Source organism: Oryzias melastigma, linkage group LG6 (assembly GCF_002922805.2).
Source record: "Oryzias melastigma strain HK-1 linkage group LG6, ASM292280v2, whole genome shotgun sequence".
NCBI classification, from domain to species: domain Eukaryota; kingdom Metazoa; phylum Chordata; class Actinopteri; order Beloniformes; family Adrianichthyidae; genus Oryzias; species Oryzias melastigma.
Window position 1 is genome coordinate 2835132 of NC_050517.1, and position 25318 is coordinate 2860449.

General features: G+C 41.1%; 1 protein-coding gene and 1 long non-coding RNA gene across 4 annotated transcripts in view; one reads left to right on the top strand and one right to left on the bottom strand.

Moving 5' to 3' along the window:
* LOC112152403 (copine-8) overlaps positions 1 to 25318 on the top strand; it is a 66314-nt gene that overhangs the window by 25449 nt on the left and 15547 nt on the right. For both annotated transcript variants that reach the window (XM_024281963.1, XM_036212620.1), the window contains 3 exons: positions 4041 to 4102; positions 4378 to 4424; positions 16461 to 16642. In XM_024281963.1, coding sequence (XP_024137731.1) covers positions 4041 to 4102; positions 4378 to 4424; positions 16461 to 16642 — 291 coding nt within the window. The remainder of the gene's footprint in view (positions 1 to 4040; positions 4103 to 4377; positions 4425 to 16460; positions 16643 to 25318) is intronic.
* LOC112152404 lies at positions 15848 to 18623 on the bottom strand. Of its 2 annotated transcripts, none has more exons than XR_002920290.2 (2): positions 17718 to 18623; positions 15848 to 16639 (listed from the first exon to the last, which is right to left on the bottom strand). It is a non-coding gene; the product is annotated as an uncharacterized LOC112152404 (long non-coding RNA). The 2 variants fall into 2 exon arrangements; XR_002920291.2 differs by having other exon boundaries at positions 15848 to 16657.

The window sequence follows — 25318 nt, forward strand, 5'->3', positions numbered from 1 at the left end:
ATAGTTGTGCATTATTGTCCATCATGCTGGGGATTTGGGTGCACAAGACTCCTCTCCCCATGATGTAAATTGGATCCTTTCATGGAATCACTGCAGACATGTTGCTTCACTCAGCAGTTTTAGAGCAGTGAAAGTTGCTGCTGCTCATAATAACAGGCTAGAAAAGGGCAACAGCTGGAAGCTAAAGCAGTTCAGACACTCGTCCTCTTCCCTGCTTTGCTTCAGATATGCTCTCCACTTAACTGTCTCTGAATTTTTGATTAATATTCAAATTTAAACCTATTAGTGAATAATCCCCATGAATATTTCTTTTAGCGTCTCTCAGTCATTAAAGATCTGCTTCATTATGCTAGCCTTAAAAATACATTCATTTCATCTTCCTTTAAAAGGCGTCTCTTTAAAATCCCATAAATTTTAGAACCAGTTTTTCCTTAACCCATGTGGAAAACATCTGCACTTTTAGTCTGGAGTCTGGATGATACAGTCAGACGCCACATCCTCCACTGCATATGTGAGTGAGGGGATGTCGGATCCTCGTGGGGAACGCTAATGGCTAGATTCACATCCTCAGATATCATAGCAGAGAAAAGCTGAGCACAGAGTGACTGAGGCGGAGTCTACCGCTATACTGAACACGTAATAAAAGGATTAAGATATTTAAATTGAAATCCTTTTAAAGTTTCTTTAGTCCACTGAATGTTTGTTACCACTGCAAACATCTGACTTTGTTATTGAAGATGTCATGAGGAGCTTTTTGTGTCTGCACATTGATATTCCTAAAGCTTTTGAACAAAAGAGTGTTTTAAAATGATTTCAACCAGGTAGGTTAGTCAGTCGGTCAGTCAGTTAGATCATGATGGTTAGGTCAGACAGAATGTTTTTAAGAGAACGCAACTAAAGATGCTGCAGCAAATTCATTGACTGTAAATGAGAACCGGACTGAGTGACCCCTCCCCTCTGAAACAGGTACCTGCTGGCTCCAAGGAGCAAAATCCCATAGAGTATGTCTGCATTCCCTCACTTCCCCCAAACACCTAAACGAATATGAAGTACAGGACTATCCAGTGCCCTGGGCTTTAATGCAATTCAGACACCATTCTATGGAGTCAAATCAGGATCAGCTTAAAGTGAACGAAAAAACAGACTGAAAACTGGAAAAACAGACATTCTAACTCAGGGGTCTCAAACTCGCGGCCCCCGGGCCATCTGCAGCCGGATTACTGTTAGTGCAGCCCGCAAAATTGATATGAATGATAGTTGTTGTGTGCAGAGCTGAACGAACCAATCACAGTGAGGTATATGGTTCTGGAGGCGGGACATCGGCGGGCTGTCCAGTACCTCCTCATTCATTCATACCTGCAGTCAGCTGGGCGGAGGAGGAGCCATGAAGCACCAAACGTGATTCGTGAGACAAATTCACATGCCCCGCCCCTCTTTCGTTGCGTGGTGAATTTACTGCTCGCGGCTTGTCAAAAAATGTGTTTCTGTTGCTGCGCTGCGTGTGGGAGGAGCTACTAGCTCCGTCTGTGGATGTCTCTCTTAGAATGAATGGGAGACACATGTGATGTTGAGGAAAAAGGTTTTTTGGTGTGCTGACTGTTCCTATTGAATCAGAGCTCCTCAAGCACCGAGCCACAAACCTGTGCCCCGCCCCTCTTTCACCGCGCAGCGATCCGCTGCTCCTGCCTGTCAAGCATGTGATTCTAAACTTGAGGCCACGCCCGCGTGTCTGTGAATCTTAAGGCGCACACTGGCTTGGTCGGCGCAACTCCTCCCCCCAAGAAAAGTCCATGCAAACACGAGTAGAAGTCCAATATTCTGCTGCGCGCGTTTGCATAGAACCTCAGTGGAAAGCAGCCCCCGAATGTGCGCTGATGGAGCCGGCGCGCTCGAGCACCCCACACCTCCAATGAATGGAAGACAGTGACCAAATGACAAGGAAGACACAGATCACATTTGAAACTGAATAAAAATAATTTTTATTTTAATTATTATTTTTTTATTTATTTATTATTCATTCATCTTCCTGACCACTTCTTCCCTTTCGGGGTCGCGTGGGTGCCGGAGCCTATCCCGGCTACTGAAGGGCGAAGGCGGGGTACACCCTGGACAGGTCTCCAGTCTGTCTCAGGGCCTCAATCACACACACATCCACTCTCACATTCACACCTAGGGACAATTTAGAGTCACCAATTAACCTATGAAGCATGTTTTTGGACGGTGGGAGGAAGCCGGAGTCCCCGGTGAAAACCCACGCATGCACGGGGAGAACATGCAAACTCCACACAGAAAGGTCCCAGCCGGGATTATTTATTATTGATTGATTTATTTTTAGATTCATTTTTAATATATTTATTTATGTTATTCCTTATTTTGTATTAAAAATAAAGATATTTGAGAACATTGGAATGTTTTATCACCGATTTTCTTGTGGAAATCCTGATGCGGTCCAGCCTCACCCAGACTCTGCCTCCAGCGGCCCCCGACTGAATTGAGTTTGAGACCCCTGGTCTAACTGGAAAAAAAAAGGTGAAAATTTCAAACCGAGACATTTTTCAATTGGTCATTTTTAAATATGTTTTTTAAATCAAGTTTTCAGTATTTTGTTTTTCACATTTTTAAGATTTATTTCTAGTTTTCTTTTTTTTTTCAAATGTTCAAAAAAAATTTTTTTCAAAGTTTTGCTTTTTTTTTCCAAATTTTCAAGATTTACTTCATGTTTTGAGTTTTTTTTTTACATAATTTTTAAAATATATTTTTTAAAAACATTTCTAATTTACAATGTCTTATTATCAAATGTTCTTTTTTTCCAGTTACAAGGTCTATTTTTCATTTTTTTAATCTGTTTTTTCGTTTACTTTAAGCTGATCCTGATTTACCTCCTACCATGCTCACTACTTCTTTTTGAAACACCAAATATGATGCTAGTCATTTGCCTAGACAAAGACTTAATAATATGAACATTTTGCAAAACCTGTTTATGAATCCATTGTGTTCTAATGATGAAAACTTGGAGGATTAATAATAATAAAAAAAAAAAAAATCTTTTTTTCATTTTTATTTTTTATGACAAATTGTTCAAATGTCAGCATTACAACACATTTGTTTTTCATAGACATTTCTGGGAAATGTCTTGGTCAAAATGGTAAACCCTCCGTAGAGCACCAAGTAGTGGGTAGAGAAAGAATTGGACACAGACATAGATGTCAATAGAGAAATAAACTCAGTCATTCTATTGGTCAGAACTATCATTCTGGCTCTGATACATTTTTAACATCTTGATAATCCAAATGTTTTAATTATATTGTCTTTTTTGGAAGTTATTTCAGCTATAAACTGACCAATGAAATGCCTCAGTAAAAGCATGTGGTCTCACCTCAAATGTTCAAGAAGTTTGATTGACAGATTCTCTCGAGCCGCTAGCAGTGGTGGGGGTGTGGCCGTTCAACAAACTGACTCCTGATTGGTGAGAGTGGCTGCCATGGAGACATTGACTCAACCGACACAGATCCATCTCCGCTTGCTGACAACATCTGGCTCCATCATGGCGGCCTTCATATTGTGAAAAATAGTGACTGAATTGCCTTCCTTTGTTCAGATATTTCTATAGGTGACGTCACACAAACTCACTCCAGTTCTCATATACAGTCAATCTGTTAAAAGGGTGTTAAAAGCATTTTCTCCCACACATTACAGTGTTGAAAACACAAGCCAGCATTTCAGCCTGTAAACAAACCTGAGAATGCATGCTTTAGTTGGCGCTTCATATAAAATAAGGGTTGTTTGTCACTCATTTTTCTACCAGAATTGACAAAAATATATGTTTGGTTTCTGTCAGGTGTTTAAAGAATAACAGTAGAGCACTTCTGCAGTGATCTGACACTTTATGCTGTAGTTTTGGACCAAAGCGTTGCTTTTTTGTGGAGATACTGTATGTTTAGTGTTTCTTGATTGAGGACTGGCAAAGCAGCCAGTCACAGAGATGAAGTGTCTACTGTACAAACGAGCACGCCTCGTTCACACGCCTGTCTGACCGGCAGGTGACCCTCCTTTCCTGCCTGGTGGACACCGAGCTGTCCTTCCTGGACTACATCAGAGGCGGGTAGGTTCACAATCACAACAGCACGTGATCGTACAGTAAGTGAGGCCGCTGCGTTACCCTCTTCATTAAATGTGGTGTCACTTGCAGTTAGTGTTGAGTCTGCAGAGGCTGAAAGGATTACTGGCTGGTGTTATCTCTCTGCTCTCATATGAAGACAGACAGCTGCCGATAACCTGCTGCTTAATTGCTCTCTGCTGCATGCTTTGAAACATGCTGCGGTCTAATCTGACATGATTGATGGTTTCATGTTTTTCTTTGTGTCACTTTTTTTGCAGGACACAGATTAATTTCACAGTGGCAATTGATTTCACAGCATCAAATGGTGAGTGTTTTAAAGCTCTGCTCTTGTTAATGAAACCATTTAAGTGTATCAGACAGATACAAGTTTGGCAGTTAATGATGAAGCACAGGATTTGAAGTCTTTCTTATCAGTCCGCTCAGCTGAATGACACTTCACCCGTTTCATGTCCCTCCAAAGACAACGATGATAAAGTTGGAAGTGGGTTTTTTTTCACTTTATCTGTAGTTTTAAACTTCCTGTTGAAAGTTTGTTAATATGCAAACAAGAGGTTGTTACACCACTTTTTTAAAGGGACATTTTCCTGCGGTGATGTGGTTTAGGTAAACAACAGGTTCTTCCAGGTTCAGCGCGTTAACTGACACCAAACAAAATTAACTTCTCCTCACAGAAGACTTCGTCACCTATGAGCAATGTTTCTTTTTTTTTTTTTTAACAAGTTAATAATACATGATACAATTTGAAAATGATGCCACAGAAGAACGTCCTAATCTGATGCTAGTTAGATGCTGTTTTGTGGTGTAGCTAAAATAATCAGAGATTTCTGTTTGAACTGCATAAAAATACAAAAGTAGTTTCTGATCCAAACATAAATGAATCGCTGTTTTATGCAAGAGTTGCTTTTGTCTTAAGGATGGCAGAGTTCTGTCATAGAATAAACACTAGAGAGATATCATACTTTCCACACTATAAGGCACACTTCAAAGCCTTATTTTTTTTTCATAAAATGACAGTGCGCCTTGTAATCTGCTGTGCTTTAAATATGGATTCATTCTGGTTGAATTTGCTGATGTTGACTGAATTTTGAGTGGTACACAGCGCTCTGTCAAAATGTCCGTTTTTATGAGTTGCAAACAAGGTTGGTTGTTAAGAATACGCTAACACGGCTAACATGTAGCAGTGTTACACTGTGTTTACGCTAGCTTGTGGCGTAGGCCAAGTGTGACACCACATCGAATAGGGCTGTGGATCGTTGCTTAGGTGGCGACTCGCTTTGGTTCACGGATCAAGCTCAACTATTCACAAATCACACCACAATTCTTACTTTTTAATGTGCTTGTTGCTATGTGTGTGTCTGTTTACTGGATGTATGAAAATTGAAATGATTCGTATTACACCACCATCATTTATACCTTTATTTAGAACAGGAGATCAGAGTCAATAAAACTGAGAAAAACAAAAATATTTGAATAGAATGAAATGCTGTTTGTCACTTTAAGCAAGATTTTCTTTCAATCCTCTGGTTAAGTTTAGCAGTAACATAAATAAAGCATAAACATCTCTGTTTTGGATAGTTTAACAACAAAACCTGAAGATGTTTTCCATCCTCAAAGCTTTCTGAGCATTGCATATTGTGTTTTTTTGCAACAGAATCAGTTCATTCATGTTGATAACATCCACACTTCAGCTGTGCAGAGCTGCACATCAATGCGAGGCTGCGTTTCTCCGCTTCAGAATGTGGTTACATTAGCTCATTCCGTCAACAGTTGAGGAGTTACAATGACCAAAAGAAAGTAAACAAAATAATTTATTTATTTAATATTTTTCAGAAGTTATATTAGAGTGCGGAACTTCAGTCTCAATTTTTTAATGGACAAAAAAAAAAACACTCCCTAGTTTTGCGTTGAAAACTGGAAGCTTCACCGACACTTTATTTTAAAAATTTGTTTTCTTCTGCTGACAGTGTTTGGCTTTGTTTCAGTTCAAAAACTTAAAATTCAACATTATTCTGCATTTCAGAGCAAAAAATACATCGTTCCTGGATACTATTTTACAACACTTCTATAGTTAGAAAGTTTGTGAATGGATGTCACGAATATTCATATTAGAATTTTCAGGAGCAGATCGCAAGTATCCGAGCACCCGGATACTCGTTACAGTCCTATTCTAGGGTTGTAACAAGTATCCGGGTGCTCGTATACTCGTTACAGTCCTATTCTAGGGTTGTAACAAGTATCCGGGTGCTCGTATACTCGTTACAGTCCTAGAATTAGGGCCAGATGCCTGTTTTCTGCTGTGTTACAATTGCCTAAACAGAGCTGGAAAATGTTGATTTGACTTTTCAAAAGTAAACTATTACTGTCAGCTCATGAAAGAGAACTTCTAGAAACATTTGAACAAGATCTGAGTGAGTTTACTCTCAATAATGAATGTTTAGACTGATCTTGTCTTCTATTCAAAGTCAATGACAGCTTTAGACTTCTCACTATTTCCAGGTTTTCTGGCAGGACCATCGATCTTTATGTTTTATGGAGGATGATTGTGGTATTTGTATGTGTGTTAACTGTTCTGACCTCAGATCAGAGCAGTTCACCCACTGGTAATCAGATTACTCAGAGAAGGAAAATAAACTAACCAGGATTTCTTCAGTAGTGAAGAGGGAAGAGTCCATCAGCTCTGAATCCCCGTCTGGTGGGCGGACTGTGAAATGTGGGTTACGAAAAGCTCCTTGCCCTGTGCCGTACAGGTGCCTGAGTCCTTCTGGCAGAAGCTGAGTGGGATCCACTTGTAGAACCACTTGTAGATTTGCCCTGCGACGCCCAACAGTAGCTGGGTTAGGCTCTGGCTACCCTGTGGCCTCATAAGGGATACCAAAGCGAGTTCAGAAAATGGAGGGATGGATAGAGTTTAGGAAAGACAAATATTAAGATGAGTGTTTAGGAAAAAAAAATCTCTTTATTTTGCTACTGTCTCAAATTTGGATCCACTTTAACATGGTGTAAATCAATTTTAAAGAATCGACAAATGTTACATTCTTTCAGTAAGTAGTCTTTTAAAGAATTGGCTAACAATATGAGTTATTCTCACCATAAATTTAAAAAAATTAGCTAAGCTTTTCCCACCTAAATTGAGATTCCATGGAGGCAGCCATTTTGAGATGAGCAGGAAAAGCCTCCTACTGCCCCTAGTGGAACGACGATGAACTACAGGGCAGAAAACATGGACCAGGTTTTATCCAATGGGTTTTTAAGTAAAGTTTGGGTGGTGCTGATGAGACGGGGGTCTCAGAAATGCGTGGGTCCAATAGGATATGAATGCTTACAGCTTGTAGTGTTTACTTTATTGTCCAACATTCTGCTCCTGTGAAATTCACTGATGCTCCAGATGGATTCATTTAAGCTTCATTAAGGATTTCCAAAGACATCTGATCCCAACTATTTGAGGAAATGGAGGCACTAGTCGTGGAACTTTTTTAAGTGTTGCAGCTTTACCAAAATGAAACTGAGCGGAAGACTGAAGGAACAGATGCTGCTTCAGTGTTGTTTTGATCAGAATTGTGGCAGAGTAAGTCTTTGTTTTTAAGTCAGAATTGTGGAAACAGTTTTTCTCATCCTGCATGGATCTGATTATTGATATTTGTTCATATTTTCTTGGTACAATCAAATTGTAACACCAGACACAGCATTTTTTTCAATGTTTGGTCTCTCATATAAAAGTAGGGCTGTACATGTTGATGCGTTAACACACGTGATTAATAAAACATAATTAATTTGTTAAATGTTATTAATCAGGCGTCCTGCCATTGAGCTGTGAGATCAGCATAATAATACTCCATCTAAAATAAACTAGAGCTGTCAGGCGATTAAAAAATTTAATCGCGATTAATTGCATTTTGTCCACAGTTAACTCGCGATTAATTGCAAATTAATATGTGGCCTTTTTTTAAGGAAAAAAAATGTGTGGTTCGTGGAATTTAGTAGTTCTACATTAATGATGAAAACAAGAATGACAAAATTTATAGTTTTCATCAGAAATACTTTATTTTGTAACATTGTATTGAGATAACCTTTCTTAACAATAAAAGGCTGTAACATAAAATGCCTAACAAAAGCCCAAGTGCAAGTGAAGGGCATTTTAAATTCAAAACTTCAATCAACGTTCAGTAAAATAAAATAAAAAACATCAAAAATAACATTTCCATAACACTTTCATGTTCATTTTTTGTCAGGACCAAATCTTTTCCTCCTCTGCTGAACTACAGTAATAAATGAAATAGATATTTATTATTTCCAATGAACTTTTGTTTTTTAAAACATTAAAGACTGAGAAAAGCGGGATACACTGTGGATAGTTTGACAGTCTGTTACTGCCGCCGCGTCGCTGCAGGTCGATGCAGCGACGTGTCCAGCAGAGCTCACGCCATGAATATGCCGGCAGACAGACCGCTATGCTGGGGCTGGATCACGCTTAAACCTCCAGAACATTTAAAACGTCCCCCGGTGCGCGTGCTGTTCGGAACATCGGGGGTCCGCAGCTCTCGGGACGCGGCGCCGGACGCGAGCCGGTACCACCAGACATGGTACTGGACGTGAACCGGAGCCGGGTTAGGGTGCAGGAGCTCTCCAGGTCCTAGCGCCAGGGGGTTCTAGCTAGCAGCTCGGTGTTTGGAGACCCGCCGGTGATCTAGTGAGAGCAGCCGGTGAGTTAGAGGGCGGGACGCCCGCGCGCGGTATGGAAAGGCACGTATGAGAAAATTCGTGATTAATGCGTCAAAAAAATTGTCGGCGTCAAGCACATGTCAGATTAACGCGTTTTAACGCCACAAATCTGACAGCCCTAAAATAAACGTAAACTTTTTTTTATATTCTGTGACTTAGATTTTTTTTTAATTGAAGAGATAATATGGGATTTATTTGTAGTTGTTGGACAAAGCCGATCTTCTATTTTAATAAATAAGGCGGAGACCGAAAATGTGTCTGACGGCTGTAATGCGGCTGCAGCGGTGCACCCGCTTTTTGGGGGGTGTCCAATGAGGAGACCAACCTCATTATGTTATTTTGGGATGGGGACCGACATGAATTTTCCACAATAACAAGCACTGGCATCGTCTAAAAATTGAGGAAAATCCCGCCCGCTGACGCCGCATGAGGCAAACAGTTCAGAGAAGACAGACACGCCCCCACCTGTGAGCAGCCGACCTGAAATCCAGCTGGATCAAACTTCTCCCAAAAAAATGTTTGATGTTTTTTCACAAGCATATTAAAGAAAGTTTATGAGAAAAATATGAAAAGCTGGAAAAAAAGAAAAACAGAATTTCAAGAAAGATGTCAAATAGACTGCAGTGCTCTTAGGAGAGAATTTCTTATTTTTGGGGCTGTCTGGTGTGACTTTATAGCCTGGATTTTTTTATTCAAAAACATGTTTACCGGTATTAGTTTGTTGACAAATTGTATTCTTGTTGTTTTTTATAAAATTACATCTGAAACTTTCATTCTATGTTGTAAAATCAGTTTGTTAAACACTTTTGAGGTTTCTGCAGCTAAATGAATCTCATTTTCCAGACAGAATTTCTTGTTTTGCATGGTTTTATTTTCTAGTGTGAGAACATAACATGGAAAAATGACGAAACAAAGGTAGTGGCACATAGGAGAGATTGTGCTGATTAAAATGATATCAAGTAAACAGCAGGTAGTCTTTCAAACTGAAAATACAGAAAATTAACTACTTACACACAAAAACAGTTTTAAACCCTAGATTCCAAAGAGTTAAAAATAAACGTTCTAAATGTAGAGTTTCGCGTGTGATTTCATATTATGATTATTTGCAGATAATAAGTGGCTGGCAAATACTGTAACTAAAAAGAAAATAATGGCGATTAAATTTTTCCAGATCTACGATTAATTAGTTAATTTTTTTAATTGATTCCCAGCCCTATATACAAGTATTAAAACAAAACATTTTTTGTTCTCAGGATTCAAACTGCATTTCATTGTTGCTCATAAAAAGTTTTGACCAACAATAAAGATATGTAATAAAGTGTTCATATCTCACTGTGTTTTAGTTTTATTGAGTTAAATCTGCTGAGTTTAACTTGTTTCCAGCAAGAAAGCAAAAACAGTTGAGAGGGAATTTAGGGATTCAGGAAAGCCAATATTAAAAGGATTTCATCCACATGTAGTTCAACGTTTTTATTACTGTCTCACGATTGTTCTTTTAATAAAATCCATGATGTGTCACATCAAAGACTTTAGAAGAACTATTGCATGTTTAATTACAACATGGATCAAAAACATGAAGACCTATGGCTAAAGAATTACAACGAGGATGCTACAGAGAGACGACCGTTTAGAGGTTTGGGGTGTCTGCGTGTCCGGGATGTGGCGGTGAATGCTGCCTGCAGGTTTGCAGAACTGTTGTGGACTTAAGTGGAACGGAAGTTTCTGTTTTTACATTCAACCAACAGCTAAAAGATAAACCATTCTTTTTTTAAACATCCTCTGGTATTTGCTGATACTGATCTAACAAAGTAAAGTTCTTCTCGGTGCATGAGTCATTTGAAAGGCACCAAAGCCTTACTACAGTCCTGATCATGATCTCAAGAAAGAAAAAAGCAAGAAATGATCCCAGCTAGATTCAAGGTTCTGACTACAGCTTCAAACTGCACAAAGAAGAAAGAGGAGCAAGAGGACATTATATATCTATATTAGAATTATACTTATAGTGGAGTGGATGTGTATTGGGTCAAATCAAGATCAGCTTAAAGTGAAGAAAAAAACTGACTTTGTAACTCATTCATTCATTCATCGTCCAGACCGCTTCTTCCCTTTTCGGGGTCGCGGGGTGCCAGAGCCTATCCCGGCTACTGATGGGCGAAGGCGGGGTACACCCTGGACAGGTCTCCAGTCCGTCGCAGGGCCCCAATCACACACATCCACTCCCAGACACACCTAGGGACAATTTAGAGTCACCAATGAACCTATGAAGCATGTTTTTGGACGGTGGGAGGAAGCCGGAGTCCCCGGTGAAAACCCATGCATGCACGGGGAGAACATGCAAACTCCACACAGAAAGGTCCCAGCCGGGATTCGAACCGGGGCCTTCTCGCTGTGAGGCAAGAGCGCTAACCACTGCGCCACCGTGCAGCCCCGACTTTGTAACTGAAAAATATATTTTTTAAAGCAATAAATGTAAATTTGAAAAATAAAAAAGAAAACTTGAAGTACACTTGAAATTTGAGCAATATATTGTAAATTCGAGGAAAAAAAAAAGCAAAAATCTAAAATAAAAAATAATAATAATAATCATAAAATTACCAATTGAAAATTAATGTATCCAAAAGAAACAGCTGATGCTTTGAATTTTCTTTTTTTTTGTTTTGCATTTCTTTATTTTCAATCTCAGTTTTCTGTTTTTGGTTTCAATTCAGAGTTTTCGCTGCCGAGCTGATAATAATTTCCTGTGGGGGCGGGGCTTTGTGTTCATTGGCTACTGGGACATGTTTCCCATGGGGGGACAGAGGGGGGCTCCTCACTACACATTTTCTACATTCTTCTCTATTTTGTTAACTTTCACCTTTTAAACTTTCATATAAAAATAAGTCTAGCATTAGGATGAAAACAAGGATCTAATCACAAAGAAGATTTATCTAACACTACCAAGCTGCACGTCTTTGTGAAAAACGCCATGGAGGAGTAGGGGTGTGCCAAAATATCGATATTACGATATATCGCGATATTTAGTCCTGCGATCGATTCTCGATGGGTTCTCACCAAGTATCGATATTATATTTTCATTTTAGGAGGCTGTTACACTGAGCGTCTGAGTCGCGCCACGGAACTATTGAGCAGATGGGCGCGCTGCGTCGGACTTTTAACAGCGATGCACGGCTTCATTCGGGAGAAGCACCGGTGAGATACAGGCTCTGTAGCGCGTGTGTGAAGCATGTCTACCTGTCAGCATTTATCATCCATCTGTAGGAGATCCACCCGGTAAGAAGTGACTTGTCTGAGCGCTAGAATGTCAGCGATCACTTACTTCCTGTTTGCTGTGGGAACTGGGCGCGTGCTACGCAGTTGTCTGTTCAAGGACCGTCGGAATTTTTGTTTTCATGCACTTCGATGTTTAACCTGCTGCTGTACGGTGTAACTTTGGTAAATGTATAATGTGACATTTTCAAACAATGTAATTACTTGTTGCTAATGTTGATTTTAAGTAATTCTTAAATTTAAAAAAACAGGATTTGATGTATGAACTTAAAGTTAAATGCAATTAAAATAAAGTACATGAATTCACTGTAAAATTAGGGAGGTTGCTAATTAATTGAAGCACTTAAAATTATATTTATTGCCATTATTATGTGTGTTTTAAGGTTTTTACCTATTAACTGCTGACTGACCAAATGGAAAAATGATAAAAATTGGAAAAATAATCTCAAGTGACAGTCTGAGTAAATCAGACTTCATTTTTGGATGCTCAGCCCTTTTCTAGTGAGGGAAAACTGCACAAAAAAGTACTTCCATTTTGACAGAGGCTGTAAAACATTATATTGATCATCCTTTGGTGTGACGTTCTTTTGGAGGTAGATAGCTGTCACTACTTGACTTATTTAATATTTGTTCTGTTACAACAATTCTGCACTAGGTAGTGTCACTGCTGATCATGTTTACTATTGTTAACATTGAATCTGACAGATAATTCTAATTCAGTTGTTGTCAATGCTTGTCAAAGACATATTATTACTGATTTCAGCAATGTTGCACAAAAGTGTCCATAACTTGTTGCACAAAAATAAGAAAAGTTGTTTATTATGATTGTGTTTAAGCTAAAAATGATAAATGGGGATATATTTTCCCAAAAAACAGGTTCTTCTATATAATGTTAGTAATTAGAGACCATTTTTACCAATTATCGCAATATCACAATATTATCGATATTGTAAGCCATGTATCGCGTATCGTATCGTATCGTAACCCTATAGAGGAGATTGATTGACAAGACGTGCTGAAAAAACTCCACCAAACAGAGAGACCGTCAAAGCTGCTCTGGATATTAGCGAGGACACCATACAGTGACATAAACAGACTACTTTCTGCAGCAGAAAAGACATTACATCACCAGAACTCTTATCCCCCTTTAAACTAAATGTTTCTACAGAAAGTATCACAAATATGACCCTCCATGCCAGCATGACTCAAGGTGTTATTTCCCTTATCCCCAAACCCAACAAAGATATTTTGCTAATAGATAACTGGAGACCGATCAGTTTACTTACTAATGATTATAAAATTCTGGCCACGTATTAGCCATGAGATTTAAAAGTGTACTTGATACAGTACTAGACGAGAATCAGACAGGTTTAATGAAAGACAGATGCATTCCAAACTATCTGAGGCTAGTAGATTATTCAGACCTTATTACTGATTCATTTTCTTCCTTGATTTTTGTAAGGCATTTGATACTGCTGAGCACCCTTTTATACTCTATTGTCTTGAAAAGTTGGGTTTGGGGGGTTAGTGCAGTTAAAACACTCCATGCAAATGGAAATAGTTCTGTTGAGTGTTGGCACCTCTCAGATTCTGTCTTCAGAGGAATAAGACAGGGGGTCCTGTCTCTGTGTACCTTTTTCTTCTGGTTGCACAGGTATTTTACAGATACTAGTAATATTGATGGGATTTCTGTTACTGGTAAAAACATTCTTATCAGTCAGCTGGCAGATGACACCACATTATTCTTAAAAAAACTCCTCACAGATTCACAGGCTCTTCAAATCATAGAAACATTTTCAAAAGCATCAGGACTTTATCTGAACTTGAAGGAATGTGAGTTATTTCCTCTTAAACATTGTGTTCTAACCTCTATAAATAGTATAGTAGTCAAAGAAAATGTAACTTATCTGGGATTACAGATAACTAAAGATCAAAAACAAAGAACTGATTAATTATGACCCCATGATTACAAAAGCACAAAACGGGTTTAATTGTTGGCGACAAAGGGATCTGTCACTTAAAGGTCGTGACCTCTTAGCAAAAGCAGAAGGAATCTCTAGACTGGTTTACATTGCTTCCTCACTATCTCTGGACAGTAAAAATGCAAATAGGATTGATCGCATACTTTTTCATTTTCTTTGGAGAAATAAAACACACCATGTACGAAAATCCAATGGAGGACCTGACTTTCTTGACTTCTCCACTCTAAACAATGTCCTTAAATTTAAATGGTTTAAAAAAATTCTTAAAAAGTGAATTTTGGAACTTCATTCCAAAATATATATTTGATAAGCTTGGAGGTCTGCCATTTCTTCTATTATGTAACTTCAAAATAGGAAAAATTCCCTTAAAACGTTCTAACTTTCATAAGCAGGTTTTGTTGCCGTGGACTCTGATATGCAAACATCATTTTTCTCCACAGCGCTACTGTATTTGGAATAACGCAGATATTCTTCACAAAAACAAGAGTATTTTTCTTAAAAATTGGTTTGAAAAAAACATCTCTCTTGTAACATAACTGATAAATCCACAAGGTAATCTAATGTCATACAATGAGTTTTCTCCACGTATAATCTGCGCGTCTCGCCTGCAGAGTTTGCATTAGTTATTGGAGCCAGTCCAAGCGGTCTTAAAGTTTTGTGTAGCAGTTCTCCTTCAAATACTCCATGTTCTCTCCCCAAAATAACAGCATCATGGTGGGTTAGAAAAATATGTGTTGCAGCTATCAGAAATAACCAAAACATCCGTTCACTGTTTCAAAATGAGATTACCACAAAACCTCGTGTTATTTCTTACTGGAGTAGGTTTGGTTGTAGTATTACATGGGAAAAAGTTTGGTCTCTGCCCCACAAATATATGTATTTCATCACCAATAAAGTTAAAGAAATTTCTTTTAAGATTATTCATAAATTTTACCCTGTAAAACATTTTTTCACTAAATTTAAAAAAGATCTGGACATAAACTGCTCATTTTGCCATTCCTCACCAGAAACTGTGCCTCATCTCTTTTGGTATTATACTTTCTCTCAAGTATTTTGGAAAGTTCTAAAAATCCACTTGTGTAAAGACTGTAAGTTATTCTAAGAGCATATTGTTTTGGGACATTTTGTTCAAGAGAGATTTAATACAGAGAAAATGGACATAGTTAACTTACTTATAATTATGGCTAAATATTTCTTTCTCCCGCGACCCCGGCAGGGACAAAGCGGTCAGGAAAATGAATGAATGAATGAAAGCATATTTCATTCATAAATGTAAATATGTTAACAAAAACTGTCTTTTATGTTTTTCAGAAAGAAATGACATTGTGTACAAATGCTATTGAGTCCTGCACTAACAAAAAAGCTGTTAGAACCTTTGAAGCATGGTCACATTTGAAACTGTAGCAGAATCCTTTACCTTTATTTTATTTTATTTTATTTTTTTTTTTCATATATCATTTTTTGTTGTTGTTCATTTTCCTGGCAAATGTGAAAATGTTATTGACACGTATTGTGGAATGTCAATGTTTCTGTATGTGCAATAATTGTCAATAAAGTAAAAAAAAAAAGTCACATCACCGTTACAACTGCGTGGGAGACACGTCCCAGTAGCCAATGAGCTCAAAGCCCCGCCCCCATGTAAAATCTGAATTGAAACTGAAAACAGAAATCTGAAAGAAAAGAGGGAGAAATGGAAAAAGGAAAGATGACAGTACAGATACATATTTATTTTTTTATTGGTAGCAGTTTTATTTATTTATTTTTATTCACGTTTCAAATTTACTTTTTTATTTATTTACAATCTACTTGTTTCTCATTCACTTTAAGCTGATTTGAGCCCATAGAGGTGATCAGTATTAGATTACATTCACGGGAAACGGTAAAGGCAAACACAACACATGCTGTATTAAGAACCAGAACATTTGCAAAGAAAGGAAACATTTTTGAGATTGCAAAAGCGTAAAAGGAAAAAACTTGTTTTCCATTTTTCCTTTCAGGATTCTTTTGTAAACAGCAAACCTGTTTTAATAAAAAAAATAAATAAATAAGTTAAAAAGATTAAGCCTTATTCGCAAAACAGTTTGAAAAAGGACATTTTTATTCTCCACTCATTGAAGAGGACATGGGGAGTTAGCCGCATTTTTAAAGTTTAAAGTGAAATAGTAAGCTTGAGTACTCAGTAAGACTTTTGTAATTACTACTTTACCACTCATTAGAACTCGTCATTAGCAGAGAAACCTTCATGAGTTAATGTCTGTTGTGTGTTTTTTCAGTGTCCATCCATTTAAAGATGAATCAAATCTGCAGGAACAGATCAGATTTTCCTGACCTTGATGTGTGTGCTTTTTCCTGTTGAATCATTTGGGACTCAGGCAACCCGTCGCAACCCACTTCCCTCCATTACATGAGCCCGTACCAGCTGAATGACTACGCCATGGCGCTGCGGGCGGTCGGGGAGATCATCCAGGACTATGACAGTGACAAGATGTTCCCTGCACTGGGCTTTGGGGCCAAGCTTCCACCTGATGGACGCGTCTCTCATGAGTTCCCTCTGGTGAGCAGACATGTTCTGTTGATTTCACAATATTCTTTTAAGTTAAAGTATTAGAAAATGTGCAACGTTTCATTAATTCATTAAGATTAAACATCGGAATTCGGTGGAACCAGACAGTCACCATTAAAGATCAGATTTACAACCTTCTGTTGAAATAGTTATCAGTCTTCTCACCAGGATGCTTGACAGAGGGTTTGTCTTGCTGTGTTTTATGTGATCTCAGATCAGTCTTTGTGTACTCCCTTCTGGAGCTCTCACAGACATTTTAGACTGGAGAACTGTGCAGAGTATGAACAACACTGCACACTGCCCCCTCCCATAAAAAAACCTCATATCCAAGAATCTACCAGTCTGCACGAATGCTTTGAAAATTAAGCCTAAAACTATGTTTTTCGCAACTACTTCATTTAAATGAGAAAAATGACAATTATTTCAATTGAAGTCAAGACACATTAAACTGTACAACTGAGTTTTTTTATTTAATTGTCATATTTGAGCTCAAATCTTTTCAAAACATAAATTTTACTCTGCCAGTAAACAGTGAGACAAAAAAGTATTTGAACATCCTGTGATTTTGCAAGTTCTTCCATAGAAATCATGGAGGGTCTGAAATGTTCATCTCAGGTGCATGTCCACTGTGGAAGACATCTAAAAAAATCTGGAAGGCACATTGAAAATATTAAAATAATTCATTTGTATGCTACTACTGCAAATAAATATTTAAACATCTGTCTATCAGCTAGAATTCTGACCCTCACAGACCAGTTAGTCCACCCTGAGATAGTCCACCTGCACTCCACTCATTATCCTAAATTCGAAGCACCTGTTTGAGGTGGTTAGCTCCATAAAAACACCTGTCCACCTCACACAATCAGGAAGACTTGCACTTCTAAAATGGCCAAGACCAAAGAGCTGTCCAAAGACACCAGAGACACAATTGTAGACCTCTACAAAAGGACTACGAGGTGATTACCAGTAAAAAAAAGATCCTCTGTTGGAACAATTCTTAGAAAATGGAAGAAGATAAACATGACTGTCAGTCTTCTTCAGACTGGAGCTCCATGACAGATCTCACCTGGTGGAGTTTCAATGTTCCCAAGAAAGATGAGGATCAGTCCAGAACTACACAGGGGGAGCTGGTCAATGACCTGAGAAGAGCTGAGACCACCGTTTCCATGGTTACTGTTGGTGATCCACAAAGACGTCATGGTTTGAAGGTTCTCCTACTTAAACCAGCACATGTCCAGACCGTCTTAAGTTTGACCACTTGGATGATCCAGAGGATCATGGGAGAAAGTCATGTGATCAGCTTAGATCAAAATAGACCTTTTTGATCTGAATTCCACTCGCTGTGTTTGGAGGAAGAAGAATGATGAGATCATCAGTACAAACCTGGTTTGTGCAATCACAAACAAAGACTACTGTACCAAATATTACACTTGATCCCAAATGCTAAAACACATTTACTGAAACTTTAGACCAATTTAACCAAACACCAAACTCCGTTTTCAAAATATAAGCTTAATAAATAAAATACTTGAGTCAAAAGTTCAGTTTGAGGTCATAATGAAGACTGTTGTCAAAACTAACAAACCTGCAGCAATCACAACACACTATACAACAAACAGTTGGCACTGTTCATAAAATGGTTGATAAGGAATGACCCCCCCCCCCCACCCCCAAGCTTTGCGAAAAATAGTTTTCAGGTTTTTCTTTTTTTGTTGTAAATCCACATTTTTTGCACTTCACCATGTTTTCTCTGTGGGTCAGACCAGAGCTCTGCACCCACATCACTGTGATTGTTGACCAAAGACACACAGCAGGAAAGAATGATCTTGTCTGTCTGATCCAGTCTGGACTAGACCCAACTGTAATGCTATCAAAGCCATGTCTAAGGCCTGCAACAGGTTTTGTCGAGTGTATGGTTGTCTCTCGTGAACCTTCCAAGCAGAAAAAAAAATCAATTTGGTTATGGAGAACAAGGTGGAAGAAAACCAATACAAATGAGGGGTTAGTCTTGAACAACTGTCTGATGAGTAAACTTTAGGGAAAGCTGACATTGTCCCAGACAACAACAAAATCTCCTCTGTTATTTTCTTGTTGAATTTCTATATGAATGATACAACTTGAATTGCTGAGTTGAGGGTTGACCTTTTGACCTGCTACACTCATGGTCATTCCATAAACCAACATACAGTCAATAACTATGGTCTGGAACTCATCAGAACCTTCTTCTTTATCTGGGTCCAGGTCTTAGTGTGGGTCTGGGTCCTGCTCTGTTATCCATCTTTAAAAAGCTGAGCAGTTGTTCCAGAACTGTCTTTATATTCACTGCAGTAAATTAGTAACAAATGTCTCCAGTTTTGCTCAGTTGTGTGTTGATGGTGATCGTTGTGTTGGAACAGAGTTTGAGTTTTGACTCTCACGTGTTGAGAATGGCAGCTGTGTTTTAAAAGTGAAAAAGTGTCTTATGTTCTACAAAGAGTCAATGAGAGTTTTGCAAATTATGTTTTATGGGTTTCGGTCAAAGGGTGATGTTTTTGAGATATATATATGCACACAGTTAAGGTACTCAAACTCCTTCACCTGTTTTCTTCATAAATGACCTTTAAAGGCCTCGTGCGGTGAAAATCGTGATTTTTCTTAAACTGCAATAAAACATTAGTATTTATGTCACAAATGAACCCCCGTATAATTATTTTGTCACCCGCGGCCCTGTGCACTCTCTACAAGCGTTCAAAGATAGCGCGGTCGCTCAGATTTTGGGCAGCAACCGATAAGTAGGTCATAGGTCGTGTGACGTCAGTACAGGAACATACAGCTAGATCCGCTAGTGTTGTGATGACTTTCTGGGCATGGAATTACTTAACATAATAGAATTTGGACTGCCGTGGATTTGGGGATTCGAACGGGATAATGGTGAATAGGAGTGTGGTATTTGGGTGCAGTAATGTGCCGAAGAAGGGGGTCTCCTTTCATGAATTTACCGTTTCAATAAAGGAGAGGGGCGCTCCCCGGTCAGGGGGAGGCTTTGAGCCCTCCCCGGCCCTCCGGAGGAGGAACGCGGGGGGGGGTACGGGCACCTGGCGGGCGCGCGCCGGACGGCCAGTGTGAGGCCGCCGCGCCGCGCTGAGGGGGGATTTGCGGTTCGTTGGCCCCGGGCCGGGCATGGGGGGCGCCGTGGGTTCGCCAGACGGTCGTCCCCGCACGAAGGGTTTTTACTCCCTCCCGGGGCCGTGAGGCTGGCGGGGGTGGCCTCCGCGCGGGGCGCAGGAGGACCCCGCTGGCCGTCTGGAAAGAGGACCCGGGCGGGGGTTGGTTGCGCACGGGCGAGGGAGGCCGAGAGGGCGGCGGGGGAGCGAGCCCACCCGTCGCCGCAGCAGCAGCAGACCCGGGCGGGGGGGCTCCGTCCGCCTCGGCCCTGGAGGAGGACGACAAAGGACGCTCCGCGGCAGCGGCGGCGCCTTTCCTTTTCCGGTAATGATCCTTCCGCAGGTTCACCTACGGAAACCTTGTTTTACTTTTTCTTCCTCTAAATAGTCAAGTTTGATCGTCTTCTCGGCGCCATCGCTGTATGAGCTTTCACCATCGTCATCTGAAGCCCCTGTATCCTCAGATGAGGAAACCTCCGGTTCAAACTGGTAGGGCTGTACACCCTCCGAACCCTGTGTCGTTAAAATTCCCGTGTTTGATGAAGGCTCCTCACCTTCATCCAAAGAAATCAGAATCAGAATCAGAATCAGAATCAGAACGTTTATTGTCATTGCACATGGGGATACAATGAAATTGCAGCAGCCTTGGACCTAAGAAGTTAAAAAATAATAATTATAATAATAAAATAGAATAAAAAATAGAAATACTGTATTTACAACTCTTGACAAGAAAATGAACAATCTGTACAGAACTGTTAAATATTAAATATTTGTGGATAAAATAGAATGGAATGAGGTAAGTTGCTGTGAGCACAGCATAATAAATATTGAGTTATTGCACAGTGAACCAGTTATTGCACAGACAGGATATTGCACGCATTGTAGTGAAAGTCAGAGTGAGGTGTGGTTGGTGGAGGTATGTGTATTCCGTATGGTAATTGCCTGTGGGAAGAAGCTGTTCCTTAGTCTGTTTGTCCTGGTTTTGATGGACCTGTACCTCCTTCCAGAGGGCAACAGTTCGAACAGAGGGAAAGCAGGATGGGTGGAGTCGTTGGTGATGCTAGTCACTCTGCTGAGGCAGCGTGACTGGTGTATGTTCTTCAGTGAGGGGAGGGGGCAGCCGATGATCCTCTGCGCTGTCTTGACCACTCTCTGGAGGCTCTGCCGTTCTGCTTCAGTGCAGTGGGAGAACCACACTGTGATGCAGTATGACAGGATGCTCTCGATGGTTGAGCGGTAGAAGGTTACCAGCAGCTCCTGGCTGACGTCGTTCCTCCTAAGTTTCCTCAGGAAGTGCAGGCGCTGCTGGGCCTTCCGGATGACAGTCGTGGTGTTGTTCGTCCATGTGAGGTCAGCAGAGATGGTGGTGCCCAGGAGGGTGAAGCTGTGGACCCTCTCCACACGGTTTCCGTTGATGTAGAGTGGGGGTGGATCTGCCCTGTTCTTCCTGAAGTCCAGGATGATCTCCTTGGTCTTGGTGGTGTTCAGGATGAGGTTATTAGCCTGACACCACCTTGACAGTTCCAGGACTTCATCTCTGTAGGCCGTCTCGTCCTCTCCAGAGATCAGCCCCACCACAGTGGTGTCGTCTGCAAACTTCACTATGGTGTTACTGGTGTGGGCTGGTCTGCAGTCTGCTGTGTACAGTGTGTACAGCAGGGGACTCAGCACACATCCCTGTGGGGAGCCTGTGCTCAGCATCCGGGTGGAAGAGAGGTGGGGGCCAAGTTTGACTGTCTGTGGTCTGTTGGTGAGGAAGTCCTTGATCCAGGAGCAGGTGAGTGGGTGGAGTCCTAGTTCAGACAGTTTGCTGACCAGAATGCCAGGAATGATTGTGTTAAACGCTGAGCTATAGTCCACAAAGAGCACCCTGGCGTAGGTGTCTCTGTGTTCCAGGTGGCTCAGCGCAGTGTGGAGGGTGATGGATATGGCATCCTCTGTTGATCTGTTTGCTTTGTAAGCAAACTGGTGGGGGTCGAAGGTTGGAGGGAGGGAGTCTTTGATGTGTCCCAGGAGCAGCCGCTCCAGACACTTGGTGATGACAGGGGTGAGAGCAACTGGACGGTAATCTGTGAGGCAGGCTGTGGATGAGGACTTTTTGGGTATTGGGATGATAGTGGATGACTTCAGGCAGGCAGGGATGAAAGCCTGAGCTAGCGACAGGTTGAAGATTTTTGTGAAGACCTGGGAGAGCTGGTCGGCGCAGGCCCGCAGAACCTTCCCAGGAACTCCATCAGGTCCAGCCGCTTTCCTGGGGTTCACCCTGCTGAACATGCGTGCCACGTCCTGTGTCTGCACAGTCAGGGGTTTGGAGCTGGAAGCAGAGTGAGGATGAGATGATGGGGCTTCAGGGGCTTCAGATGTGGTCTCGAAGCGTGAGAAGAAGGCGCTCAGCTCTTCTGCTAGTGCAGCGCTGGGGTGTGCCACGGTGTTGGTCTGTCCCCTGAAGTTTGTCAGGTGCTGTAGTCCCTGCCACACCTGCCGAGGGTTGTTGTTGGTGAGGTGTTCCTCTAATTTCCTTTTGTAGTCCAACTTGGCCTTCCTGATCCCTCTTCTCAGGTCGGCTCTGGCGGTCCTGTACAGGTCTTTGTTCCCTGACCTAAAGGCAGAGTCGCGTCTTTTTAGGAGCAACCTGACCTCTTTGGTCATCCACGGTTTTTGGTTGGGAAAGACCCGAATGCGCTTCGCTTCCGTGACAGTCCCCATACAGAAGGTGATGTATTCCAGCACGGCCTCTGTGAATACTGTCAGGTCCGGATGTTCAAAAATACTCCAGTCAGTGTGTTCAAAGCAGTCCTGGAGCTGGGAGAGCGCATCCTCAGGCCAAGTTGTGACGGTCTTGATGAGTGAGGTTGAGCTCCTTCTCAGAGGTGTGTAGGCAGGGGTTAAAAGCAGAGAGAGGTGATCTGACTGGCCTAGGTGTGGATGCTGAGTGGCTCTGTATGCATGTTTAATGTTAGTGTAAACGTGATCTAGTGTATTTTCCCCTCTGGTAGAACACTTCACGTGTTGGTAAAGGTTAGGCAGGACAGACTTCAGGTTTGCCTGATTAAAGTCGCCAGCTATTACGTGAAAACCGTCAGGGTGAATCCTCTGTAGTCTGTGTATTGTGTCTGTTAGCAGGGAGAGAGCTATGCTAGCGTTAGCATCGGGTGGTATGTAAACAGCTGTGATTAGCACGGCTGTTAGCTCTCTGGGTAGGTAAAATGGACGGCATTTAACAGAAAGGGACTCTAAGTCCGGCGAACAGTGTTTGTGGATTATTTGGCTATCTTTTGACCAGTTATTGTGTATGTAAATGCACAGGCCTCCCCCTCGGCTCTTACCCGAGCCTTCTTTGTTCCGGTCGCTGCGGTGAACAACGCGGCTAGTTAGCTGGATAGCCGCGTCGGGAATCTGCGGGTGTAGCCAGGATTCTGATATAACCAGCACGCAGCAGTCACGAACATAGCGGTTTCCGTTCATGAGTAGTTCCAGCTCGTCCATTTTGTTGATCAGGGATCGTGCATTAGCAAGGAACATACTCGGAAGAGGAGGTCTGTGGGGGTTTTTCCTTAGCCTTTCCTGCAGGCCTGAGCGGCAGCCCCGCTTCTGCTTCCTGTCTCTCCTCCGTCTCCGTCTCCTGCCGAAGCCGAAAACAATCCAGGGAGCGCCCGCTGGTCTCGCTATCTCCGTGGGAATGCCGTGTGCGCGGCGAAACTCTTCCGTTACGGATAGATGCAGAAATGTAGAACCGATGTCCAAAAGCTTCTGTCGACTGAAGTGAATGTTTATGTGTGCAGAGGAGCACAAAGAGCAGCACAAAAAACACAAAAGTAACAAAAGTAACTCCACAATCCAAGAGCTGCGAGCCGCTGCGTCCGTACGCGCCGCCGCCATGATGTAGGATGATGATGTAGGAAATATCTGCTAAATCGTGGTCTATGTCGCTTCTCAAACCGTCCGCCATTGTTGTTTACACTCTGGGATCCCTGAAGTGACGTCACGCGCAGCCCCCGCCCATCAACACCTATCGCCCAAATTTAAAGCTGTGCACGACCATAAAATGATCAATAAAATCACGCTGGATCATTTTAAGTGAATATTTTTATCAGATCCGTTTTCCAAGTTCCATTGACTTTCTACATAAAAAAAAAAAAAAATTGCCACTGCACGAGGCCTTTAAAGGCTCTATAGTTTTAAAGAAGGAGGTCGTGAAAAAAAAATAGTTTCATCAAGCAAAACTAAAGTGAAGGATAACACTTAATTATGATGTCTTCTAAAAAGACCAGATTACACTGAGCCCTCACACATGACTAATTGCTGGCAGGAGTGAATTTGAGGGTGTTGAATGACGCCGGCCAACATGAAGGATCTCATCCAGCCGGCACGCACACTCAGTGCTGATGAGAGTCAGAGGAGCTGGTTGCTTTCCACTCAGAAATCTGCCAGTTAAGCTGTATAAAGGCATTTGTAAGGTGCAGGTCCAGCAGGAGCAGTGTTTGCCATGTTTCCTTTTAGCTAAGAGTCTCTCACACTTGACATACCTCTTTTCTGTCCAGAGTCACACATTCTGGTTCCTCCAGACGTCGTGACCCCACCTCAGCCAAACCTCCTTCTTTTCCTCTCCCATCCAGATGTTTCTCCAGAGGCATTTGCAGCCATTACAGCTGCTCAGCATTGAGTCGCAGCCTCCCCAGAGGCACACAGGCATTAATCTAGCCATTAAGACTTCAACTTACAGCTGTGGAGCAGCACTGGGAGAATCCTACTGCTGAATCTGAGGTCATTGTGCAAGCTCCATTTACAAAGCATAGAGCTTCACTTACAGGAAATAAAGAATCTGAAACTCCTGCTTTTCTGTGGTTCTCTCTTGAATTTGAATTTATAGATGACAATATTCTGTATAAAAACATCCTCATAGTAATAGTGAGACAATACATCCAAACACTGCTTACTAGTGTGTGCACTACTGTACACTACCTAGATGATAATGGTTTTTATCTCAGTTTGATTTCACACGATTTCCTTTTCTTTTGCTACAGGGTTGAAGATAGCATGTGATGTGTGAGTGCGGTTGAGGTTTAATTGTTTTCTTTGTATTCTCACCTGTAAGGCTGTGTTTCCTGCAATATGAAAAGTAAAAAAGTGTCAGCTTTGATGGAAAACTGCAGTTGCTCCTGGCATTTCTATAATGTTCCCTCTGGTTCATGAAGCTTCTGTTCTCTTGGCAACACTGTTGAACAGTTCTCTGAAAGTATGCTCACCATTTCAGAGTTTGTACTCACTCAGCAGAGCTTGGAAGACCAGAGCCTTAGACAATTCTGCAGGATTTGGGGTGGTCCAGGCTCATGGGGTCAGGATATAACGATTCAGTCAAGCCACAATTTGATTCACAGTTTTAAAATCACAATTTCTATTTTTTTCTCAACACAATGAATTAAGGGTATTTTAAGGCCAAGTGATTTTTCTTTTTGCCCCTTACATCAAACTATCTGTTTTTAACAGAAAGGATTCAATGCAAATAAACAATTATACAGAATAC